The sequence below is a fragment of the Mya arenaria genome, chromosome 10 (assembly GCF_026914265.1).
Source record: "Mya arenaria isolate MELC-2E11 chromosome 10, ASM2691426v1".
In the NCBI taxonomy this organism is placed as follows: Eukaryota; Metazoa; Mollusca; class Bivalvia; order Myida; family Myidae; genus Mya; species Mya arenaria.
The window spans coordinates 31,645,625-31,672,218 of record NC_069131.1 but is presented as its reverse complement, the minus strand read 5'-3'; the positions used below and the strand labels follow the sequence as shown (position 1 = coordinate 31,672,218).

Here is a 26,594-nt window from a genome sequence, read left to right as displayed (position 1 = left end):
CATGTTAAATACGTTGTGTTCTTAAAATAAGAAATAAGGTGTCCTCACTTATCACGTCTTACTCGAACCAGTTTGACGTAGAACACACGTTTAATATATGCCCTCGATATCAGGTAGACGCTCTGAACTTGTAAATTATGCAATGGGTATCGTTGGCAACCTCTTAAATTTATGGTCGAGTGATAAAATATGCCGCAATTTAATTATGTTTTGCATAGCTCATTTTTTGTTTAATTTAAGAAAACATGTCAATACAAGCTTTCTACAAAGTTGACATATAACATTTTATTGTAGTACGGGAGTCATCACGATTTAATAAGGGTAGACAGTGAAATGTTTACAACGAAAACAGTGTGTTGAAATCAATGGTCCAATATCATCTCAGTGTGACATGTCCATGTGCATTATTAAAGTTTTCATTTTTACGAGTATCTCGAAATATATAACGAAATCGAGCGTTCTTTTACGAATACAAATTGTGTAGAGGGGGCAATGGTTAATTCTGCTGTGTCGATAGTCACAGCTAATATGCGTGATATCCTTAATATTTACCGCGTATCTTTCAGTTTTAGACTCAGATTGTTTACGCTTAGAATTGGAAAGACAAAAACGGAATCATGCTGGTCATACTAGAATTATTCATACAGTATGTGTATGTTGTGGTATTAATCAATTGCTGACATAGTATGATGCTATTGTTAATCACTATATCATTCATTGCATTTAAAGTGGAGAAATCAGCTATTTTCGATCATTGACTCTGTAATTATTTTCAAATAGGAATTAAATTTAAGATTCGGGCAGAGATAAGATTTTGTCAGAAAGTATCTTGTATTTGGAGTTGGAACCGGACCAGACAAAGATGTGGATTTACCTTGATTACCGACATATTAATAATAATTATTCGGTATGGCAAACTGCAACTATATAATATACATATACCAGAGTTAACGGCATCGGAAAATCGACATGTAAAAACACAACGGAGAACATGTGGTATTTAACATACTGATTTCGTTTATGTAAATGGAACTCGTAAAATATATAACCGGCTTTTAAAAGCCATATCGTCGGAAACTGAATTATATGCAAACGTGTGCCAATATTTTAACAACGCCTGTATCTCGGATAAAAGGGAGCAGATACAGTACGGTTTGTTTTAGTTCGTAAGTAAATAAGAACATAAAAAGCATCATGCTAGCAAAACAAATATTATACAGAAACGGAAATATCATTAAAAAAGTACAAACAATTTGTATACACAATGTTTGACTACATGTAAGATTAATCGAAATGATACCATACTTAATAAATTAAAAAAATGTAGGATGTATCGACAGACACCATAAAATGATGATACCGAAATAATATTAGTATGGACTCATTTTTTGGAGCATTTCTAAACTCTTTCTAGCAAAACAGTAATTGAAATAAATTACCAAAATCAAAGTTGAATTGAAAGTGTGCAAGCTTTGCTCGACCATTTATAAAGAACAAGATACAAAAGAAGTCAAACATATAGGGACAAAAAAAAACAACCTGCTTTCTTAAAGGTATTTAAAATTAATATTTCAAGGAAAGGCTAATTCGCATTGTGTGGCTAACAGGTGCAGTCTCTTGCTACCACACCTCTTATATGCGGTACAAGACATTTCACAATTGGCTAATTGTTTAGAATTTTGTTATCATTCAGAACGTTGTAGACGTGCTTGTTTTTACTTTCAAATATCTACTTCTCTAGACATTTGGACCTTCAAACTTTCTTACGACCCTTTTTTCTGTGCTTGTATTTTCTTTAAAAAATATCAGAACATCATAACATTTATGCACAATTTATACTTTGATGCTGACTTAAATCAATTCACACATTGTTTTAGCAATTATCGGCACTAAAATTATTTGGCACTAAACAAATGTCACTTTACCACAAAGCTCATTCATGAAACGAACCCAGGCGCCACTAAGTTAACGTGTTTTATATTGACGTTGGATGTTTTCCAAATCACACCAAATCTATCAATTATGAAATAATAACCCTCAAATTTACCGAAGTCATTGACTAACACTATGCATGAGAATGAGACCAATGCACTAGTAAGAGGGAAGCAATGAGCACCCATGCACCATGACATTGAAAGCTACTAAAATTACACAGTAAGTAAGTAAGCTATTTGAAGCACTGCTATTAGAGAACGAAATATCTCAAACCGCGGTTGTAAAAACAACTTGGCATATAATGATGGACTGTAATAAAACGGAAATGTTGTACCATATTAGGAACTGAGGGCAATTCACGGGCACCTGCAGGTTACCATAATGGTGTATAAGGGATTTGACGAGTCACTGTAAGATAGTCGACTGCTACTGACTAACCATTGTACGGAAAACGGGAACGGAAAGTGTATAACTAGAAATTAGAACATATCAAAAGGACTCTAATATGCCACTGCGGAGAACAGCAAAGAAAATACCGTTAATATGTCTATATAATCGAACCGAAGGCCTACAAACAAACAACTGTAATTCAACCGATGATCGCTTACATCAACATATGTTTCTTACCTATCACTGTAATGCAACAGAAGGCCACGTACTCGATACTGAAATAATAAAGGTCACGAATACACAAATGAATTGGGATTGATTATCTCTTCCTTACTAGCCTCTGACAGGAAAGTGTAGGCCACAATCACCCTCGAACCAGGCCATTGACTGTAACCATAGGCAACTAACGAGACACAGTAATGGGACTTAGAGCCATATGGCAATCTAAGGACCGTCAACTCAGAAATACGAATATTTGACCCAATCCGCATCAGGTCCTTCCACCAGCAAAATTGTGTATAATGTAATATGACCCTGTAGTGCTGTGTATCATTTCTATACCACAACGAACAGTTGGTATTGTTAAACTTATAATTTTACTACTGACCCTTTTATCTAAAATATATTATAACGATCACTCTAATTCTTTACAGTTATTGCCAGCAAGTTCTGCTTACGTCGCCGACATTGACGAATGGCCGTATGGGTTCGTTTGTTTTCGTTCTTGTAGCATTTTGTGAATTGCACTCAAAGGTTCGCGGAAAAGAATAGTTCGGGAAAGTATTTAACCAATATCAAAGCTCATATGTTTGTTACCTTTTCTTGTTTTAAGATGAATATTTATTTGTCTGTGTGGGAAATACGCGACTCCGAATTCCTGACCCTCTGATCCCCTTATGGGCTTGATGGTTTTGAAACTTCTTCTTCTTCTTCTTCTTCTTCTTCTTCTTCTTCTTCTTCTTCTTCTTCTTCTTCTTCTTCTTCTTCTTCTTCTTCTTCTTCTTCCTCTTCTTATATTAGCATAGCTTCGATTCATTGGAAACACTATGTGGTACGTACTAAAATACTAATTTAATTTGAATTACTACATGTATAACCAAGTTTGTTTAATCTTGGTGGTTGGTTTGATTTTTTTTATGTTATGATGATTTTCCTTCGCCATGATGCCTAATTCCTTCAGGTTTTTGATTAAAAATATGGGGTTTTATCAGTGAAATAACAATAGGAAATATCAATTTGATATTTTCACTGCAAAATAAAGGGTGAAAATATCAACTTTTAGAACTACTTTTAAAATCCAAAGTAGTTACTTCCCCTCGGTCAAATAAAACACTTCATTTAAAACCAGAAAATATTTGTCAGTTAATATTTAAAATTCAAAGAAAAGTTACATAATATATAAATGCAAATATATTTGGAAACACCTTACCGTATTTGAAAAATATGGTTATTAATCAATGAGCATTCATTCAATGAACATCCCACCATTCAATTATTGCACATTGCAGTAGAGTTTGCAATGGGTGAGAATTCTCTGATGACAGAATTACTCGGCTGGATAAAGTTCTTGAATGATATAATTGAGCTACGAATGGAAGATGCATTGATTACAGTAATACAATGGTACAACGATGGTAACTGTAACAGTCACTTTACAAGTGACAGAGAAGTTATAGATGTCGATAATAGTATTGTTTTTGTTGTTGTTGATGATGATGATGATGATGATGATGATGATGATGATGATGATGATGATGATGATGATGATGATGATGATGATGGTGGTGGTGGTGGTGATGTTAAACGTTAACTCGTTAATTTATTTTTATTTGAATTTGTCGTGTAAACATATTTATCCCCGTTTGAATATTAAAGCATAACATATCAATTTTTCTAAATAATCATTTATTTGTTACCAATTTTCATTGTTGGATAATGGTGTCTGATAAATTGCAGACAATGGAAAAAATGTTAGTAATGATTTCAGTTATATTTCATTGTCATAACCTCTACCATATTGTTCTGTTAAAATAAACATCAAGTGATGGCTTTACAGATCTTCCTGGTTTGATATCACAACAACGTGTCTTAAAGCGTATTTAATACATTTTAAACCTGGCTCGCAAGCTTTGTGTTAAAACACTTCTGTCGAAATGAATTGAATATGAAACACAAAGGATTTATGAACACTTAACTGACAAAAAAATCATTTTTGGAGACACGGACTGGTGTAAACCAACACTTAAGCGCAATGTATGCGTGTGTTATTATCTTTATACTTGTGCGAGGTAAGTTTTCTCTCGTATTACTAACCTTAATGTCAATTTATGTCAATAGTTTAAAGACTATAAAGCAATAGCTTTTATTTTGCATATCTTTTAACGCATTTATTCATGAACATTTAACTGACAAAAAAAATCATTTTTGGAGACACGGACTAGTGTAAACCAACACTTAAGCGCAATGTATGCGTGTGTTATTATCTTTATACTTGTGCGAGGTAAGTTTTCTCTCGTATTACTAACATTAAAAGCTCCATTTTTTGTCAATAGTTTAAAGACTATAAAACAATAGCTTTTATTTTGCATATCTTTTAACGCATTTATTCATGCTTACAAAATGAATATAACTCAATACATTACATTGTCTCGGAAGATGCATGTTAGTCATTAACGGTTTATTGTTTCCTTACATATTTTGTAATTATAGTTGAGAAAATTAAACTGAACACAATATGATAAACTAATATGAATGTGTAGACTATGTGTGATTAAAGTAGTCGTCGACATGGTCTTAAACTATTTCATAGGACCACTCATAATATTTTGAAGGTGCTATTAAAATAGAACCATTATCTCCATATAAAAATCAATGAAAACAAACTGATATGACGTCATACATCTGATGTATTTGCGTCCAAATACATACAGTATAAGAGACATAGCCCTAGTCTGAAAACCACAACAAACAACTCTCCTGAGATCAATGTCAAACAGTCCTTAGAGTGTGTTTTAATGTGAAATTTAATCATAATACCATGCGGATATATAAATATGCCCACAGTAACATGCATTTTATTGTGAAAGCATGCTTTCGTTAACCACATTTTTGCCTGTTTGTCATTCAATCAACAGATACGTCACTCGTAAAGTGTTTTAGTTCCAATTAATACACATGTAACTATATGTAGTAACATTTTAACGTTGTCAGAACAGTAATTATCGGCGTGCCTGGGCCATTATCATCAAAAGTGGTCATAGCCCAAGTGCTATTATCAGTCACGTGACCGATAATGGTCCTACGACGTGCAAAGTGACGTAATTTCACGTTGTTTAAGATGACTGCTCGTGGGAGTAATCATGGGTGAAGTACCCTCGAAAATTTACCCAACATGCGACTTCAATTGGATTCTGCCATCGATAGAATTCACTGTGGCACACGCCAGGCAATTCATTGAAGGAAAGAGAAACAAGGATACGGCAAAAGACAACAAGAAGTGACATGGAAAAGGTGAACGACTGGCTGATGGAAGACGGTGAGATCCGCCAGATCAAAGACATTCAACAAAACGAGCTTGAAAGTCTACTGTGTAGATTCCTGCTCAGTGTCAAGAAGACCAAGCTTTCGACAGATGCGAAAGGCCCCGCTGCAACCAACTTCGAGCCATCTACCCTGCGTGGCATCTTGTCAAGTGTAAAGAGACACATGTCCGAAAGGAGAACCGATTTCTTCACTTCCTCAGAGATTCAAGAGCTCTACGTAATGGAAATTCTTGGAGCCGGAAAGTTTGACAGTTTATTGGTTGTTTACATATCACTTAGCAACATAGACAAGGGAGACAACTAAAATATAACGAGAACGATATAAGCCGGTCCCCGGTAATCAAAAAAGCCACTCTTTATAACATGAGTGGTAATAATAAACACTGTTTAAAAAATGACTCAATTCATGGTATTCATGTCTGTTTTCTATATTTCTTTTACTAAATATAAATTTTATAAACATTTATTAATAGAAAAGTAGAAAAAAGAGCAAGATGCATGTGAAGAGTGTGTTCACAGAACAGTATATTGTTAAACAGTCGAGTACATTATACAACATAGTAATCAAGCACCTTTTAACTGTGTGATTGTTTCAAATGGTATAAATTTCTAATCATTTACTGCCTCTCCGATTTCTCTCAATACCATGTGGCTTAACAACACCATGCATCTTGGATTGAAAGGAAGACAGGAGCACCTAACATGTTGTTAGAGGACTTGGAATGAATTTAGACCTCCAATGATATGAGTTCCTTGGCCTTCACGGAGAGGGAGACAAACACAAGAAACGGAGTTGCAGGCGACCACATGCAATATGTGCCTCAGCTCTTTGAACAGCCAGGTAACCAATCATGAAATTAAAAATAGCATTGTTGTAAACAGGTGTTTTTTTGTATTTTTAACAGCTGATGTTAATTGATTGCAGTGAATTCACAAAGCTTTTAAATAAATCTCTTTTTTTTTAAAAAAGAATTCAAAAGTGGATGTTAAAATTGTTGTAAAATATGTTTTAATATATGATTGAGTACTATCTGTTCAGAAATCAAGTTAGATATGTAAGAAGTTAAGAAATATAATTGAACTATATTTTAAATATAATGTATAATAAACTAAAATATAATAAACTAAAATATGTTTTAAAATATTTTTCAGAAGATCCAAACTGTCCTGTAAAGTTGTACGAGCTATAAAAGGAAAACCAGACCGCCTCAGATGTCCACCCCGGGTCAAGGTTTTATGTTGCCCGGAATCCAACGTATGGAAAGGGAACAGCATCGAATGATCTCTGGTTTATCAACCAACGCCTGGGAAAAATAGATAGGGCAACTTGCAAAAACCATGAGTTAGCAGACTGGATTTCAGGCTAGGCATGTTAATTACTCGGCAAGAAAAACATGCATTACAAATTTGCTGGATGCCGCTTGTTTCCCCACTTTGGTGGCACAGCTGACTGGTCACAAGAACCTGATGTCTCTAAATTATTTTCATACAAACAATATAAAAAGCAGCACAACATGTAAAGTTTTCTTTACATGTATAAGAGAAGAGAATCTCAGGAAATTGAGGAAGCGCTATTCTCCACTATACGCATGAAGAGATTCCTGTAAGATACCAAACACATGAAGCTGAGCATGTTTAGACTTTCCCATTAGACAAAGCCCATGTGGAATACTGACCCTGCAAAAGTTTATGAAGGACACTCAGTCATTGTTTAATGATTGCACTTTTATTGGGTCTATCACTATTAATTTGGGAAATTAGGAACCATACAGTATGCATGCATAACTGGTACTGTCTCTCTGTGTTCACTGGAATAAGTAAATCAAGTGATTCTGACTGTACGTAAATGTACATGTGGGCATTTCATTTCATTCATCCGCTGTTACTATTATATTTTTTTTTTATTTAACATGTTTTGTGTTGAATAATGCTTTTTCATCTTTACTCCATGTGAAATAAATGTGTGCTACATGTATTTTATTGTAATTTGCTTTCCCATTCCCATTTTATAATAAGTCTTACCAAGAAAATTTTAAGAAGCTTCGAAAACAGCACTGACATCAACGATTTATTCCATTTCTTAAATTTAGTGGACAAAGTTTTTCGAAACATCTTAATTTCCATAATTTGTGTAATATTTATTTATTCCAAGTTTTTTTTATATATTTCCGTTCTTAATTTTAATTTCAAGAAATGAAGTTTGTTGTTACGCTAAAGAAGTTTCTAGAAATATTGCCCTTGTCTTCAAATTAAAGCAACGTTCTTGGGGAAAGTACTAAACAGTACTGAACAATGACAATGTACCTGCTTCTGTTCAACAAATACTGTAGTTTTTTTAAACAGGTAAATGTACATCAGTGTACAAAAAATTACATACATTCAAACTCAAACTTAAAAACATACCTCTGTCTCCGGGTATGAGTAAAACGATTATGTGAATAAAGCTCACCTTAGTTGTTCATCGAAGTATATAATGTCACAACCAAAGTGGCTAGAAGTTGTAATCTAGAGTGTCTTGTTTCAATTGTTCAACCGTCTGATAGTGTAAGAACATCAGAAGATTCAAAGTTCAAAATCTGGATAAAATGTCCATTCAACTATATACTTCATTAACTAATTCAATCTGAAATTTACTATATAGATATTATCTAAGTCACGTTTTCTTCCTCATGTATCCGTTTGTAATTCAGCCTAACTGAAACACAAACATGACCCAAACGAAAATTTACCAGCAAGATAAACCTATCTCGTTTAGATATCGGCACATCGAAAGAATACTTATAACTTGAGTCAAAACATGTGTATTAAACATTTCAATATATGGCCGCGCGGAGTCATGAGTGATAATAGCCCCGGTGTGTTGATAATGGCCTGAGGGCCGGGGGTATTATCACTCATTGGCCTCGCGCGGCCATTTATTAATCTCTGAATATAAACGTATGTATTAACTGTAAGAAATGATAATATTACCTGTTGTTCAAAACCTTAAAAAAAGCTTGTAAAATGTTAGTAAATTCGAGAAACAGATGCATTTACAAAAAAATATTTAAGAAAAAAACATATTTTAATCAATACACCAGTATTTAATCTTGTTTTAACAGTGCAGCTTTACTCACACGAACTTCATGCTTTATTTTCATTAAAAATGCATTTCTTCTTTTTTTTGTATTATTGTGTCAACACTTCATTTCCAATTACTTTGTAATTGGTTCAAATATATTAATTAATGCACATGCCAGTCTTAAACAGAATTTTACCACATTAAAGACAGTAAGCAGTAGTAACAGAAATTAAAATTAGATGACATTGCATGCGTATGGAATTACTCAGGTATTGGTTATTCTTTACAGTTGTCTCTGCTCAGTTGTGTTCCGAGTGCCAGTGTTGTGCTAACGGCCGACTTACAAATTGTGAAAACGGCTACTGTAATAACGGATGTAAAGACGGGTATTATGGAGACAACTGTATATACAAATGTAGAGATCAGAATTGTCTTATATGTGATCGGGTCAATGGCAATTATTGCTCAAAATGTATTACCGGATATTACTTTAATAATGAGTATTGCATTGAATGTGGAACTCATTGTTCTTCCTGTGAAGCAACCGGGTGTCAGTCCTGCCAGAACGGATACTATGGCAATAATTGTCAATGGAGCTGCGCTGCACATTGCACAACCTGTAAAAACTGGAATGATTATTGCCAATCCTGTGAACCCGAATATTATTTGCAAAATAATTATTGCCGTGAATGTGGAACTCAATGTTCTTCATGTGACATAAACGGGTGTCAGTCGTGCAATAATGGATATTTTGGAAATACCTGTCAATGGAGATGCGCTGCACATTGTACATCTTGTCAAAAATCGGATGGTTATTGCAATTCCTGTGAGTCCGGATACTATTTGAAGAATAACCATTGTTATAATTGTGGAACTCATTGTTCTCTATGTGAAACAAACGGGTGTCAGTCTTGCATGGATGGATACTTTGGAAATACTTGTGAAAGGAGATGCGCTGCACATTGTGTGTCTTGTAGAAGATCGGATGGTTATTGCAATTCCTGTAAGTCCGGTTACTATTTGGAAAATAATTATTGTTTTAATTGTGAAAGTCATTGTGCGTCCTGCGAGTCAACCGTTTGTAAAGCTTGTTTTGACGGATACTGGGGAAGTACATGTGAATATCGCTGTGGCCATCACTGCTCATCATGTAACCAAAGAAACGGGGTGTGTATATCTTGTGAGGATGGGTACTGGGGAAGTCCATGTACGACTTGTGGATCTCAGTGTAGAGTATGCAATCAGTCAAGCGGATGTTTGGAGTGTAATTCTGGATACAAATGTGGCAAATACAAGTGCCATGATTGCAAAGAATGTCGAAAAGGTTATTTCAAGCATGACAGCTATTGTCATGAATGTAAATACAAACTAGACGGATGCACATGCACTAGCTATGGAGAATGCAGCGGATGTATAGAAGGATATTTCCTTAACCCCGTGTTTTGTGCCGAATGTCTTGATCCATGTACCTCCTGTATAAACCATTCTATGTGTACCTCCTGTATTCCTGGGCGATTTGGACAGACCTGTCAGCATGGGTGTTCTCAGTATTGCAAAAACGGGATTTGTGAGGAAGAAAATGCTAGATGTCGGTGTTACCCGAACTACAAAGGGGAAATGTGTGACCAGTGTGAAGATGGACGATATGGAGACAATTGCGATGAGCTTTGTTCACCTTGGTGTGAATTTGGTACGTGTATAAAAGACACTGGCTTCTGCCCCTGCAAACCTGGAAGATATGGCAATAAATGCCAATCAACTTGTCCAACAGGATGTTTAAATGATATCTGCAACCGATCAGATGGGTCTTGTCACAGTTGCAAGAAAGGATATGTTGGAGACCGCCGCAACATAACCTGTCCATCATTATGCAATTTTTGTGACCAGTTTGGTGTTTGTACAGAGTGCAAACCAGGTTATACAAATGAACAAAACCAGTGTACATGTAAAAGAGATATATGTGTGAATCAGTTAGATTGCAAATCGTGTACAAATACATCTTTCTTTGCAAATGGTGGTGACTGTTGCTTATGCAGTCTTGATAATTGTGTTTCCTGTTCGATGGCTTTAGACACCGTTATATGCAAGATTTGCAAAGACGGATATTATCCAAGCATTAATGGAGAGTGTGAGCTTTGCAAATCACAATGCGTCAATAATGAATGCGATACGTCTTCGGGAGATGTTATCAAGGATGCACAAATGGATACTGGAATAAAACCTGTGACAAATCGTGTGATCCAGAATGTGTATCTTGCAGTCAATCAGATGGAGCGTGTACACATTGCAAGAATAATACCAAATATGGACCTACCTGTAGCATGGAATGCAGCACTAACTGTAAAAATTCAATGTGTGTCATTAATGGAGATTGCACAAATGGATGCATTATAAACAAGTTTGGAAAACAATGTGAACAAACATGTGAGAATTATTGTACGCAAAAGAAAAACAGAACAGTTTGTTCTGAAAAGACAGGAATATGCTTGTATGGCTGCGAAAAGGGTGACAAGGGATCATTTTGTCCTTCGGGTAAAACTGAAATTAATCTCAGCATACTTTCTATACTTTTCAATACATTGTTTTTACGCACTAATAATACTTTTAGGTAATGAATATAATATTTTATTTAACAACTTTTTTGAAATTGACATACACGGAGTTAATGTAAATGCTTTGCAATTTATTATATGCATGATGTATCTTTAATTTTACTACTCTTTACCTTTAAAGCACAAGCAAAACAACAAATGTCAACTGCATCACTTGGTGGGGGAGTTGGAGGTGGAGTTGTTGCTCTTGCTGCCATTGTGGTCGTTGGATTGATTTTGCTTCGAAGCAGGTGATATACAAAAAAGACATCTGACAAAAGCAAAATATATTATTGGCAGTTCAACTATTACGTTTTACAGTTAATTATATTAATAGAAGGCATGCATATGAATTTAAAACCGCTTGTACTTTCAGAAGAGGCAATTTGAGCAACAAAAGTGAGCGACCTGAAAAAGAGCATGATAACTCTTCCGCGTTATACGCAACGGTGAACAAAGGAAGTGCGTATGCGTTCTGTATTTTATGTTATAATTTGTGTTTTCATAGCCACAATCGTGTTTATTTATACCAAATATGTTGCTGAAGGATATTGTTTCCAACTTTTAAAAGCTGTCAAATCAAACCGGTAGAAGAGCATGGCACTTATTGTCCGTTAACTAAGAAGACTTACTGCTATAGCCTCTAGATGTTGATCTTAAAAATGAACGCCTTATTATAATATTAAGCCTTCGTGTCTTCAGGTGCACAATATGCCAATGAAGATACCGTAAATCTCCACTCTGTCACCAATATTGAAAACACCAATTATCAGAGTCCATCACCGAAGAGTTCTGACAAGGAAAATACGCGTATTTTTTCTGATGACAATCTTGAAATCGGTAAGTTGGTTTTTGTAATTGTAACATTGCTAGTTTGTATTTTGACAAAAACAGCTTCTACTCATATTTAACGATGTTTCAGAAGATGATGTTTCTGCACGGGAAATCATAAACATGTTTGAGAATAAAGATGGTGTTTATTACAACAATACAAGAACAATCAGCAAATTCAAACTGACTGTTGTCGAACTACCTGATTATGTACAAAACATATGTATAAAGGATCTTGAAGAAGAATTTCAGGTACCGTACAGAACCTTTATGTCTATCTGATGTTTCTTAGTCGTTGTTTTATAACATGTAATACAGTTTGTTTAATTGTAGGTTCACGTTTATGTAAACGTTGACGTTTTCAATTTTCGAATATGAATATGATTTAAATGTGTATAGCGTTTATTTATTTCTTTGTTTTTCAATTTGCAGAAAGTACCGTACGGTCTCGTGAAACCGTATGAAGTTTCGCAAACGAAGCTAAACATGCACAGAAACAGATACAAAGGAATATATCCGTGTAAGACCATTTCCTTGTAAGATCATATTTCTGAATTAGGGTTATCGTGTTTTCTTTGATGCGTACGATTTTTATAGTTTTGCACTAATTATTTGTTTTCGAATAATTTCTGTATGTTTCAGGCATTATAATTGTGATAGGTTTTTTTGTGCATTTTTCTGTGTTTGCAATGGATTTATTGTACTGTATTTTGTTCTTAATTGTATTATTTATCAACTTTAGATGATGATACGCGTGTTTTAGTACGCGGAGGAGACACAGACTATATCAATGCAAGCTATATAGACGTAAGCCCAAAAATGGAAAACGTATTTTTTTTTATAAATTAAGTCTGCTCTGTGATATTCCGTTCTATCATATTTCTGAACCAAAATATTATGTGTATTAATAAACCAGTTGTTTGCGTTAACATTGTTGACATGATTTGCTTGGATTTACCGCTGCATTAATGTGGCATATTGGAGTTACTTTTCCTTGAACAATTCAGACCATTTAGATCAATGTTGAAGGAGGGATGCGCTATTAATTGCCTTGAACAATTAGTTATTCACATATTTATTTGTATACACGCTGTTTATGATTACAAACGTATCAATTGAACCCTTGGTATTTGTGCATACACCATGAACATATTATTAAATTTATTGGCCATAGGCATACTTAACAACCTTCTTTCTTCCAGGGTTTCAGGAAACGAAATGCATACATAGCTACTTTGGGTAATAGGATTTATTAATTAACGTTTGTTTGATAATAATGTTATTTTTTATGAAATGAAATTTGAAATAAAAAAAATAACGGTTTGTATAAAAATCCTCCATCAAGTTAATATGGTTTAAAAATGTAAATGTATTTGGTGAATATTATGCAACATTAAGGTCCAATGGCTAAACAGCTGGGCGATTACGGTCAATTCTGGCGAATGGTCTGGCAACAAAAAGTGGAGAAGATTGTCATGTTGACCAACTTGGTTGAGAGTTTGGTAAGGTATTTTAATGACAAGAGTGTAACCTTCTAAGGCAAAGGGTGTTGGGGTTTTGTGAAAAATAAACGAAAATAATAAATATACACGTATAAATATAACGATCTAGAATTAAAAAAAGAGTATAATTTAGTATTATGAATACCACAAACATTATGGAGGTGGAATATAATGTTTTATTGGGATTTAAATAAATTGAAATAGAAGGCTATGATTATGAAAAATCATATATCTTCCCTTTTGCCTCTCTGACATTAGAGTGCTATTGACAGAATGTATAATTACAATACTTAAGTGCAACGTTATCTCAATGTTGTTAAGAATACGTTAATATTGGTTTCTTTGCAGAAAACCAAATGTGAGCAATATTGGCCTGATCATGGTCAGAGAAAACTATATGGCGATATAGAAGTTGTGTGCAAGGTTAACAAAATGTACGCAGATTTCATTTGGAGACAGCTAACGATTTCCAAGGTAAAGTTTAATTTACGTGGACACTGGCAGTAGTTTATAAAGTATAAACAAAAACAATTAGTTAATGGTATCTGATTGTTGTTAACTTTAGCCTATAATTGATACAAATGACAATACAACCTGTGACTTGAAATACGGTAGCGCATCTTCGAATTCGCACGACTGACCCATTTTACGACACGCCTTTCTTCAGCTATCAAACAGCTATCAGAACTGAGTACTCCAAGTTTTCAAGTACTATTCTGAAAGAACAAGCGACAGCTAAAGGACATAGACCTTGTTTAGTGTCTTTGAAAGGAGGTCGTCTATGTTTCAACATATAGCCTTCTGCGTACAAATACCATAAAACAACTTGATATTTGAGAAACGTAGGCAAAAAAAACTCAAATAAAATAGATTTACTAAATAGTTTCAGAAGTAAAGATTTCATCTCTTAATGCACGCGAAGTGTCTGCCCATATACTATAAAGGAAATACTGAATAAGTGAATAAGTTTTGAATAAGTGTTATTTCAGGAAGAGATGCTAAACATATATTTATTTTGCATGTCTGAATATTCCCCCACTTTAAAATAAGTTTCCGTCAGGTCTTGAATTAAGTATGTGCACTTTAGTTCTAACGGGATAAAGCAAGCGCTGTAATGACTTCCTTAAATTTGTATATGCATTGTAAATACAATTAACATATGAATCACAACTTTTAACTGATTTCTTTGCTACATGAGCTTTTACATTTAGTTATTAGTTCAGAATCAAACTATTAGAAAGGTTAACAGTGGAACAAAAATGACAGTCAGTAACAAGCATAGAATGAAAACATATTCATTAACTGCCATATCCATTTTAATATAATTTCCATATTTCTAAGATGCGTCATCTTAAAAACTTTTACAGTGCGATTTCGTAACATTTATCACATAAAAAAGGAACTCGAATTATGCAACAATATAATATTTATATTTATTGCATTATTTTCTCTGCCAATTATGATAAGTTGATCAAATAATTCTTATTCAAATCCAAACAACAGTTACTATTATATCTTTTTCCATTAAAAATAAAAGATACACGTTAACGACTAGAGATGATAATGGGTTTTCTTAAAGATACACACTTCTTCCATCGCTCAGAAAAATATAAAGGATTGATTTAACAGAATGGAATTAGAAATTAAAGTGGTGTTATTCCTTTTAGTTGCAATAAACAGAACAGAACAGAATATTTATTTAGATACAAGCATATACAGCTTATGATCATAAACATTAGGAATATTTAGTAATGCATGCACATACAATACATATGATAACATAAATGGAGTAAACAAAAAGCAATTGAGCAAATATTAGCAAAGTTAGAGTACATATTTTAACATACTTTTCATGAGAGTAAATTTCTTATCCCGGAACGTTTAAATAAGCATCTCTATGTTCATTTGCTTTAAGAATAAATATCGCTAATCTGTGTAGCAAAGTCTTCTTAGTAGTGTTCAATAGTTGCACAAGTATATACACACTTGGTCTATTAAAATAAAAGCGCGGTATATATTGTTCCCGTAAGTGTACATATTTGTCACATATTAACACAAAGTGGTATTCGTCCTCAATGTCATTAGAGGTACAGAGTTCACATTTCCTCTCATTTCTTGGTATATTTCGGTAACGTCCGTCCTCGATCCTGAGTCTGTGTGATGAAAGTCTTAGTTTGCTTTGTGTTTTACATTGTCAACTAAACATAAATATGGAGACATTGCAAATGTTGTTTTCATAGCACTAAATAACACAAGACTTGATGAATTATTTAAACCTTCTAACCACTGCGAAACATAAATATCATTTAGTCTCAATTTGAATTGGTTTATAAAACATGGTATATTAACAACAGAATCTCTATATAGCCATATCTCATTGAAACCCGTTGATTGTAACAGCCGTCCCACATTACTCAACCAGTTCGTTCGCCCTTTAACACAATCATTCATTAATTTACAATATGTTGCATATAATATACAATTAGTGTTGTAACTATTCATCAGTTTAAACCAATATTTAACAATTCTCAATTTCCTATGTATCATCAAAGGGAAACGACCAGTTTCTCCATACAATGAAAGATTATTGGTTGTAATTTTAACATTAAGTATCTGCTTTAAATATTTCCTGTGAATACGTTCGAGATTGTCAGCCGTGGCAAACACCCACAATTCAGAGCAGTATTCAAGTACAGGCAATACATATGCATCAAATAAATCAAAATGTATATTGACTGGTATATAACCTCCAGCCGTAATGCTTTTAAGTGACATCACCGATTTTATCGCTTTATTAGCTATAGCGTCTATTCCTTTTCGAAATTTACCGTTTGAGCTAATATTAAATCCTAGGTAGCAAAAAGTGTCAACAATCTCAATCAGTTCACCGTTATACACAAAGTCAGTATTATTTCGACCTCGACCACCTCGTTTAAAGATCATGATCTTTGTTATGTCAACATTTACTTTAAGCCTCAATTTATCGCAGTAATCCCTTAAGCAGTCTAAATGGCATTGTAATCCTTCTGCAGTTTCACTTAATAAGACACAATCGTCTGCAAACATAATGAGAAAAATTGTCAGTTCATCTAGCGTAAGTCCTGCGTTAATATTCTGTTGCATCTGTATCTCGATGTCATTTACGAATAGGCAAAACATTATCGGCGAGGTTATCTCCCCCTGGAAAAGGCCTACTCCACTGTCAAAGAATTCCGAGAGGTTATTTGTGTGTTTTCCTATAATAAAGACAAACTTGTCTCCTTTTAAGTAAAAAAAAAATATGATAAACGAATTTCAGCGTTCATTTTAATTCAATAGGATAACGCTGTCACCTAACTAACACACGTATACACCTTTTTATTTTCAAAATATATATTTACTTAATTATCTTAAAAATGGGTATGCTTTGATGAAATGTAACATCATAACACAGGGTTATCAATATGAACCAGTTCTTTACTTATTTTTTTTCATTTTCAAACAGGGTAAAAAGAATTCAGAAGAAAGAAATCTGCATCACCTTCAGTTCACAGCGTGGCCAGACAAGGACATTCCTGATAACGTCACATCAATTATACAGTTTAGACAGAAAGTGAACGCATTGCCGAGTACCTTTGTTGGACCAGTGATAGTGCATTGCAGGTGGGCTGTGGTGCAGATGATGTAATCGTTTATTTCTTAGCTATACGTAAATGCTAACATCGGTTTGACATTGATAAATTAATGCATGGTAGGAAATAAATTCATAAAAAACCATCGAAGATCGAAATATAGAAGCGATCAATACAGCAGTCTATATTTGATTTTGTAGTGTGTTCATTTCGATAAAAAATATGCTTTTGTATTTGACAATTATTTAAAAACAATTATATAAAGCTCGGTAATGTGTATTTGAATTCGATGTATATAAGTACGATAAACAAGATAAATATTTCGGTGCGAGGTACAAAATAAGCCGCAATGATTTGTATAACAATACAATTCTGGATCTGGCCTTTAGGGACGGGCCTTTTGTTCAGTGGGCTATTTCGGTTTCATATCAATTGTACGTGATCTAAATTGTCAATACATAAGGTGGCTGAATGCTCCAGGCTGTGAAGTATATCTAAAAAGGGTTACCGTCCATATCTTTAGACTGGATGACTGATTGAAAACGTAATCTCCTCGAACTATTCAATTCGCAAGAAATCTAAAGTTGATAAATATAAAGCTGAATACAAATTCACCATACGACCAATTGTTTTCTTATTGTATCGGTAACGAGTATGATTACTCGCCGTTAGGAAAAAATATTAGCATCTTGGATGCATGCATCCACTACTAACAGTAAAAATGACATATGCAGTTATGAACTAAAATTGATAACGTCTTAAACGTATGAAGTTTAAATGTATCCTTAAATCATTTGTTTTAAAACAATGATTACACTCGTGAATATGCATTGCATATATGTATACATATCAACGGTCTTACTGCAGCATATATTGGCATACATGGGTATTCAGTTTTAGTTGACAATGTAAAGTTAAAAAGCATTATCATTTCTGTGTCAGAAACTGGGAATTATTTGCTTTCCCTCACGCAAATCATTTACTTATAACATCATGTTAGTTAGAGAGTATTGAGTTTATGTTTACGCAATAAATAAATAAATAAATAAATAAATAAATATATTCTAAGATTGACTGGGACACTATCCTAAACTATAATTAAGTATGAAAATAATAACATTGTAAATAATAGTACTTGTAAATCAAACTAAGATTCACAGATTTGAGCAGAAAAAATGCATATTCTTCGTCTTTCTTCTAAGCAGAAACAACTGACAGATATTGAGCTTTCTATGTTTTCAGTGCGGGTGTAGGAAGAACGGGCACCTACATAGCTCTGGACATACTAACTAACGAGGGTGAGGCAGAAGGAGCTATAGATATCCCTGGATGTGTTCTCAATATGAGACAGAACAGACCAAGCATGATTCAGACTTTGGTGGGATGTTTACTTATTTATCCTTTATATAAGATTTGAAAAGTAATAGATGTATAACGCGTAGTTCGTAAATCGATAAGCGTAATATAGCGGCGTTCGTTGATAAAATCAGGATTTTGTAAATCATTTTAGCTCAAAATAATGCATTGAAAGGGCATAAGAGAGTTTTGATATTGCCTTTTTGCTTTTATTTCTTGTTAGTTAAGTGTTGTTTATTTTACTTATTACCAAATTGTTTCAATTAATATTTACGTTTATCTTAATGCCGAAAGAAGTTCAGGAAAAAGTGCATTGATGCATGCTAGAAAGTATTCCAGTACGTCCGAAGTCAGCATGCACTAAAAATCACTGTTTATCTAATAACTGAGCTTTTCTATTTTCAGAGTCAATACAAGTATCTACACGAAGCTTTGGTCCATTCATTGACACTTGATTGCTCGTTGATAAAAAGAGAACACTTCCATGAATATATGAGTATGATGTCCAGCAAACAGGTGATACAGAAGCAGTTTGAGGTAGGATTGTTACTCAAAGTATCAATGGTTATAATGAATCAATGTTTAAAAAATCATTCAAACATTGAACATCCAAAGTCATCGGGACCCAGATAAATGATATCGGTATAACGATAACTCAGATTCAAAATTTTCGAAAATGATAGGGTTCGTGAATTATTGGTGACGTAAATATTCATTCGTCAATATTGCAATGTCGACTACACGCTTTTAACATTTTGTTATTTGGTTTGAATAATCGTTTTCGAATTCGAAAGCTGATTGATAAATAGATGTGAAATTCGAATTGCAACCGTAGGTTTGACATTGAAATGGCAATATTCGGTTAATCAGAATTTTGATTTGAATAAAGAAGAAATTATCGGGGCAAAAAAATAATTCGAAACACCGTTTAATTCGGATAAAGGGTGTTAGGATTAACGGTGTTTAAACATACTGTAATTTATATATATTTATATCAAGTTTGTATGCGTTACATTATAGTATTTAGTTTCATTGCTGCATTCTGATTATACGATAGAAAATGCAATTGAACCAGGAGCAAAAGTCGGATCAGGAACTACAGGCTATGGAAAGGAATCGGCTTCTGGCAAAACAAAACAGGAAACACGCAGATATACCAGGTACCACGGTTATTCAGATTGTAAAAGTGCATTATTTCTTGAACTGACTTGGTTACATATATTGCTCATCTCTCAAACTATTGAGACGAATAAACATGTTCTGAACATATTGGTAAATGTGAAAAGGTTCTATCTTTTTCTTTATATATTGTGACTTAGAACCTTCTCGCATTAATCCCCTATATATAACGTTTGTGTCTCTATAGGTATTCCGAGAATTTTGAGCAATACTTATAAAACGTTAAAATGTTCATTTCCATTTAGTTGAACGTCCTCGATCAATTTATGTTAGTACATAAGTATATATGTATTGACGTGAAATGTGCTTTATACAAACATGATCATACAATCACATTCACATTACATAACCTCACAAAAAAAGAATAGGAGCAAACAATGGACCTACAAGTCACCAAGTTTTACTGCTTAATAAAGTGTTGCTTGTGTGAAATAAGTGTAACATACTGAATTTCAATGACATTAAACATATCATATTTCATTAATATATATGACATGTATATATAATATATGCAAACAGAAATCCAATACATTATATGATTATATTTGTGTAATGTACAGATAATCTCGTCGCCTAATATATGCGCCTACAATGCATTCAGCTATTATTTTGGGTAATTGAGCATAATATTCCAAAGTTTTTCAGAGTGTGAAATAATTCACGTTCTAAAGCCAATAAAAAGTTGTTGTTTGAATAACATATAAAGAACAATTGAGTACAAAATGGATTTCATTATCGATTTGTCTTCTATCAAATGAAACACACTCTTTTACAGATACCTTTACCCCGCATGACAGTCTCGGAGCCCTACTGTGTATTTCCTATCTGTTAAATCCTAGCAACGTATATCCCTGTACTTCAATCTGCAGAATGTGTCCCAATTATGTTTCACAAATAGAAACAGTATCCCCATTCCAACTATTTACATTCTTAAAATACGGTTATCATTAGTCAAGCCACATATATTAACCATGTTTATGATATATTCCGCTTGCCATCTTTCTCAAAAGGTCCGTACCCTACCTTATGACCGTTGGTAACATATATATATATATGCCATGTTGATTTGGCGCCTGCTGCCGTGGTGGAAGTTTCTGCTGTTGCATATTGATCATGCGCCCCCATCCGTTCTCCCATCCCTGAAGCAAACTGCTTTTGTTAAAGATACGTTGCAGTTTTCTCTATGTTTATATGATCTATATTCTTGATGTTTTGTACTGTTAGGTGATAGAAACAGACCACGTCTTCATCTGTTTTTGAAAACAGGCGAATCTGATTACATCAATGCGATCTACATCAACGTAAGTATAGCTTCTATATTAACATGAACTATTTCTTTAAATAAATTGCTAGATGAAATATGTAAATCGATCGCTTTTCCTCAATCTTAGCAACGTGCGTACGACACCAATCAAGATTTTAAGTGAAAGAATAAAATCACACATTTAATTGGCATTGCTTCTTGCACATTAAACAAACTGCATAATCAAACAAGTTTTTCAAAACATAAGATTTGAGTAGTAAAATATTTATGATAACATCAATCAGTTGATTTGCCAGTATCTTTTATCATAGAAATACAGTATTCAACTGAATTTGTAGCACTGACAAACGTTGTTTGTTGTTTGTTATTCAAGGTTTTGATCTTACGATATTTTGCCGTACGCATGTTTATAAGATAGCTCTATAATTGTGTTTGGATTGGAATATAATACACGGCATTCGTTAGTCAGCAGAAGACTTGTTTGCTTGCTGAAACGAATATTTCATTACATTTTTTTGTGTAAATAAACTGATCGTTTTTAGAATTATAATACACTGGAAAATTCATGGACGATGTCATAATTAAAATAAATGTAAACTAAATATCTGTATAAAGAGCTTATGTAAATGCCTAGCATACGCTCAACGAGAAGGACAAAACTCCCTTATTACAACAAATGCATCTGTGTGACTTTCGTTATCAATAAACTGATCATTTTGAAAATGATGATAAATGGAAACAACAGCGACAATGTTAAAAGTAAAATGAAATGTTGAATGATACTTTGTATAAAGGCGAAACGTAGCATAATAAATCAAATGTGTCACTTTATATATATCTTCAGAGTTACAAAACAAAAAACCGTTTCTTGGTCGCACAGACACCACTGCCTGACACAGTTTCCGATTTCATTACACTTGCTGTTCAAGAAAAGTGTTCATGTATTGTTAGTATGGAGACACAGGTAAATTATTGACATGTCATATGCTTTGAAAATGAAAACTGTATGTTTGTACTTTGACACAAACCATTAGTTGTTTGACTGTGTCCCTATTTTGTTTAAATAACAAATGACTTACCCATCATGAAATAACGTCACTACACGTAAAACTATATAGAAATATATAACAAGTGCTTTAATTTAAAGTAAATTTCATAAATTAGCAAAATTTAATTATCAAGCACTAGTTATCTTTGTAATAATTTTATAAAATCTCAACAATAATTAATTCCGTATCGATTTGAAATTTATGTTCAATTATCTTTATCTTATTCAGATTTGAAAACAACAACAACAACAACTTGTTTCATGTTATTTATATTTTTTAATCCAGGGGATTGGCTTATACGTTCCTGATGACAATATATCGATGAAGAAAGGTCTGGTTTCCATACTTTCCACCAGAGATCAAAGTACCAAACATTTTGTTAAAAGAACGTTGCATTTCGAACACGACATAAAAGTACGTTTTAAGGCTGTATGATTGTTACCAAAATAACAAAATGTCATTTCTCTTTTGCTTGAAAATTGATATGTATTTCTAACAATTTCTTAAAGTTTATCTAGAAACGAATATGTGATTTCTAGTCTAAAATAAATGAAAACAAAAGCAATAAAACCACTAATAACAACACCGACAACAACAACAGAATAACCACCATCTCCACAGCACAAACAATAACAACCCTTTATGCGTTGGTGATATTATATTGCAAGCATTGCCTGTAAATATTATGATTTCGTTGAATTACAGACCAAGTCGGAGTTCAGAATATCACACTATGAATATCCGGACTGGGATAGAAGTCACAATACTCCGAGGTCGGCAGAACACTTTGTTGCCTTCATCAAAGAGGTTGAATACGCATCCGAATCATCTCACATGAACGGACCGATACTTGTGCATTGTATGTACGTACAAGTTTTGTATAAGCCCAAAGTCGCCTCAAGATGTTGCCTAAGTGTTAATATTAAAGTATCTTTGGTATCACGATGAACCGAGTATATCTGAGATAAATAAGATATTCTGTAGGTAGATATAAAGACAATTAATATCCAAAACGATCGTAGACACCACTGTTTACGATATGTATTAACATTGTGACAGGAACGGTGCTGGAAAGAGCGGCCTTTTATGTGTTGTCTTGACATTACTTGAAACACTGAGTGAAGATAATGAAGTCAGTGTGGTTAATGCGGTGAGGAAAGTCAGGGCTAGACGACCGCTTTCCATTCCAAATAAGGTTAGTATTAACCTAACTTCCGGAGAATTCATGTTGTAAAAACATATGTTTGATATCATGTTTGTATCACGATGGTTCAACGAAAACCGCAAGGACAAACTAGACAGAGACACATTAAGACACTGCTTGTTTAATACGAATGTCCATGAATGATATTTTCATTTGATGAACAAGAATAAACTTTAATAGTTTGTATTATCTTACTGTTTGAGTCAATCAATTGTCTATGTGTTATATGATTAAATATTTGTAGTTATTTCAAGATCGCCATCTCTGATAGTGTTTATGCCAAAGATGGCATAAGCAAATAAGTACTTTTGCTTTTGTATCGCCAAGACGTCATACTATTTATGATGTTGTTTATCGTATCGAATAGCATTATTAAAATGGTAGTTTGCTTTCCGTTTTGATATGTAAAAAGACTGGCTATGCAGAGTGATTATTACAATTGCAGTTTTGAATTTCAGGAACAGTTTTACTTTTGCTACGAGTGTGTTCTTCAATCCTTGAATGCAACAGATAACGATGTGTATTACAACACAAGTGGGGATGTCCATAGGGAATGAACACAGCTGAACAATTTGAAACAATGACACTTGGTGTGTTGCCCTTGACACGAGCATCATAGATAAATATGACAAGATCAGCTACACTATTCATAATTTGCAGACATGGGGACACTTGCAAACGTAACATGATTGCAGTTATGCATAACCGTTATCACATACTTTAGCAAACGCTAGCATTTTATCTGTCAGTCAAAACAGTGTGTTGTAAAAAAACACTCTTATTTTTGCATAATTAATACTATGAGTTGTACCATTCTGCAAAGTGTTTTATTTAATCAGAACTATATCCCATAGAGAAGGCTTAATATGCAAACTTACCGTGCAATAGGTAACATTTGATAAGATACACCGATATCTCAATATTTGCACAGCTCTACCTGTACAGAAAGCTTGCCGATATAATACAGAAAAATACTACAACGAACCCTCGTGATTGAAACGTTCATAACTGGCGCTTCGCACGCGTTGTGAATAATTTTGGTCGTGAAGCTGATGTAGTGGATGCAGTACATATTGCTTTAATGTTTAATGAATGCATTGTACATTAAACGTATCATGTTATTTAATATATATGCAAATGTGTTTACGTCATTGCAATTAAACTGCTTTATTTCATTTTTATAATAATACCTGTATTTAAACTTCTAATGTTTTTGCATTGATAAATGTTCCAAAGTAAAGATGATATACACGTTATAGTACAGTTTTATGGACTATTTTCATCTGAGTTTTTCGGATGGGCATTATTATTGCTTCACAGTATATGTTATGTTTTATTTTGGTTATATTTTAATTTAAAACAGGTTTCTGATATTCTATGTTTCTATCAATTTGCATTAGCCTTGAACATGCATTTCTATTAATACTATACAGTTTATTCATAAATATCTGCATTATTATTGATTAAAAGGCAGATAAAATATAACATTCATTTGTTGTTTTTTACGCCTGGTTCGTTTCTAATATTAGTTGTAAATAGGCTCATGTAACCAGGTAGTCTCATTAATTACCATGTGTGAAATGTGGAATGGTCAACATGTCAAATAGTACAAAAATATCCCGCCTCAATCAAACTTATATGATATAAATTTTACAGTACATCGATGCATTTCTAAAACAGGATTCTGGTTTGTTTAATTTATTTACTTACGTAATGTAGCATTATATGAATTGCAATGAATGTATTGGAATGATTTTAGTGCTCCATATTGACCTAATTCAAACACATATGTTGTATATATACTTATACTTAAAAACATTCTTCTCTGTGATCGGGTAGATCAAGTTCCTTTGTCTGTGACGTTATAATTCCTATCTGAGGTTTAAAGAAAAGCTTTGTTCAGTTATACCACACGTTATTTATTAGAAGGTACAAAATCGCAGCCATCATTAATGTGTGTCGAACTACAGCTCATTTCTATTCTGATTTTGAGTTTTAGTTTTTCTATTTAGCTGTGCAAATTTAGGGTTTACTCAACAGTATTAAAAAATATTTTTAGCCGAAATAAAAAATACTTTAGTATCGTCTTTTAATGGAACATAACACGTTATTCACCAGTGACAACCAAGGGTGGCAGCAGCAGCAACGCAGGCAACATTATTTGAATCAAGAAAAACCAAAACAACTCCATTAACGTGCTCCTTCGACAATAAAACAATAATTTACTTATATCTTGTACAAACAATAACTAATTACTTATTTATTCAATGTTTTAAAACTGAGACAGCGTGTTGTTGTTCGATTGCCATTCTCATTTCAATAATCAGATGAGCCGCTATTAAAAACACTAGTGTTTTATCATTTCCAAATGTAAAGCTTCTTAATATAGTATGTGGATTGAGGTCCTCCGAAAACAATAAAAATGTAGAGTCTTGTGTAATCGATGCAATTTTATTTCTACAAGCAGAAAAAGGTTCTTGGAAAATTTTAATCAGTTGCTCACCACCGCGTTTGCTAGTCACGTTGTTCCCCTTATTATGGAAGTGTTTTTTGTTCAATAATCCTGGCACACTCGATAGGTGAACTATTTTATGTGAGTAAATTATAGAAAGCATTCTCCACCCATATTGTTAATAAATTGCATGATAAGGCCATACAGGATTATAACCGCTGGTAACAACCATAATTCACGCTTACGATTTATATTTGAAACAATTGTTGAACATAGGAACAATACTAAGTACTCCGTCTAAGCATAGACCGTCTACAACAATTTAAATGTGTTCCACTCACCAAACTATTACTTGCACCAAATGTATTTGACTCGTTTACGTCATTATCGTTGTCCTAATCAACATCAAGCTACAGTTTCTTGTCGTGTATCATTAAAGTTTCCTCAGCAAAAGATGGGCTGGTGTGTGCATCAGAGATCATTCACAGTATCATATATTTATATGGTCGTTCACTTAATCCAGTTTATTTCCCATCTCCCCCTTAAGGTTTTCAATATGATATAGAAAGGATTATTATCATTATAATCTAATAAATTGAATATTGGTGCCACATTTTTTGACGTGCA

General features: G+C 33.5%; 1 protein-coding gene across 2 annotated transcripts; it reads left to right on the top strand.

The window, feature by feature from the left end:
- The first annotated feature begins 4,736 nt into the window (after nt 1-4,736).
- Nucleotides 4,737-24,979, top strand: LOC128206756 (receptor-type tyrosine-protein phosphatase epsilon-like). 2 transcript variants are annotated; one of them, XM_052909437.1, is made up of 21 exons: nt 4,737-4,825; nt 9,218-11,460; nt 11,662-11,770; nt 11,896-11,981; nt 12,222-12,359; nt 12,445-12,602; nt 12,783-12,870; nt 13,093-13,157; nt 13,553-13,589; nt 13,749-13,852; nt 14,201-14,326; nt 17,337-17,494; nt 18,706-18,841; nt 19,225-19,356; nt 19,877-19,979; nt 21,223-21,299; nt 22,107-22,226; nt 22,597-22,725; nt 23,017-23,174; nt 23,371-23,506; nt 23,974-24,979. In XM_052909437.1, exons 2-21 carry the CDS (start codon nt 11,091-11,093, stop codon nt 24,070-24,072), a joined length of 2,529 nt encoding a protein of 842 aa, XP_052765397.1. In that variant the 5' UTR covers nt 4,737-4,825; nt 9,218-11,090; the 3' UTR covers nt 24,073-24,979. The 2 variants fall into 2 exon arrangements, with proteins under 2 accessions (XP_052765397.1, XP_052765396.1); XM_052909436.1 differs by having other exon boundaries at nt 12,442-12,602.
- Nucleotides 24,980-26,594: the final 1,615 nt, after the last annotated feature.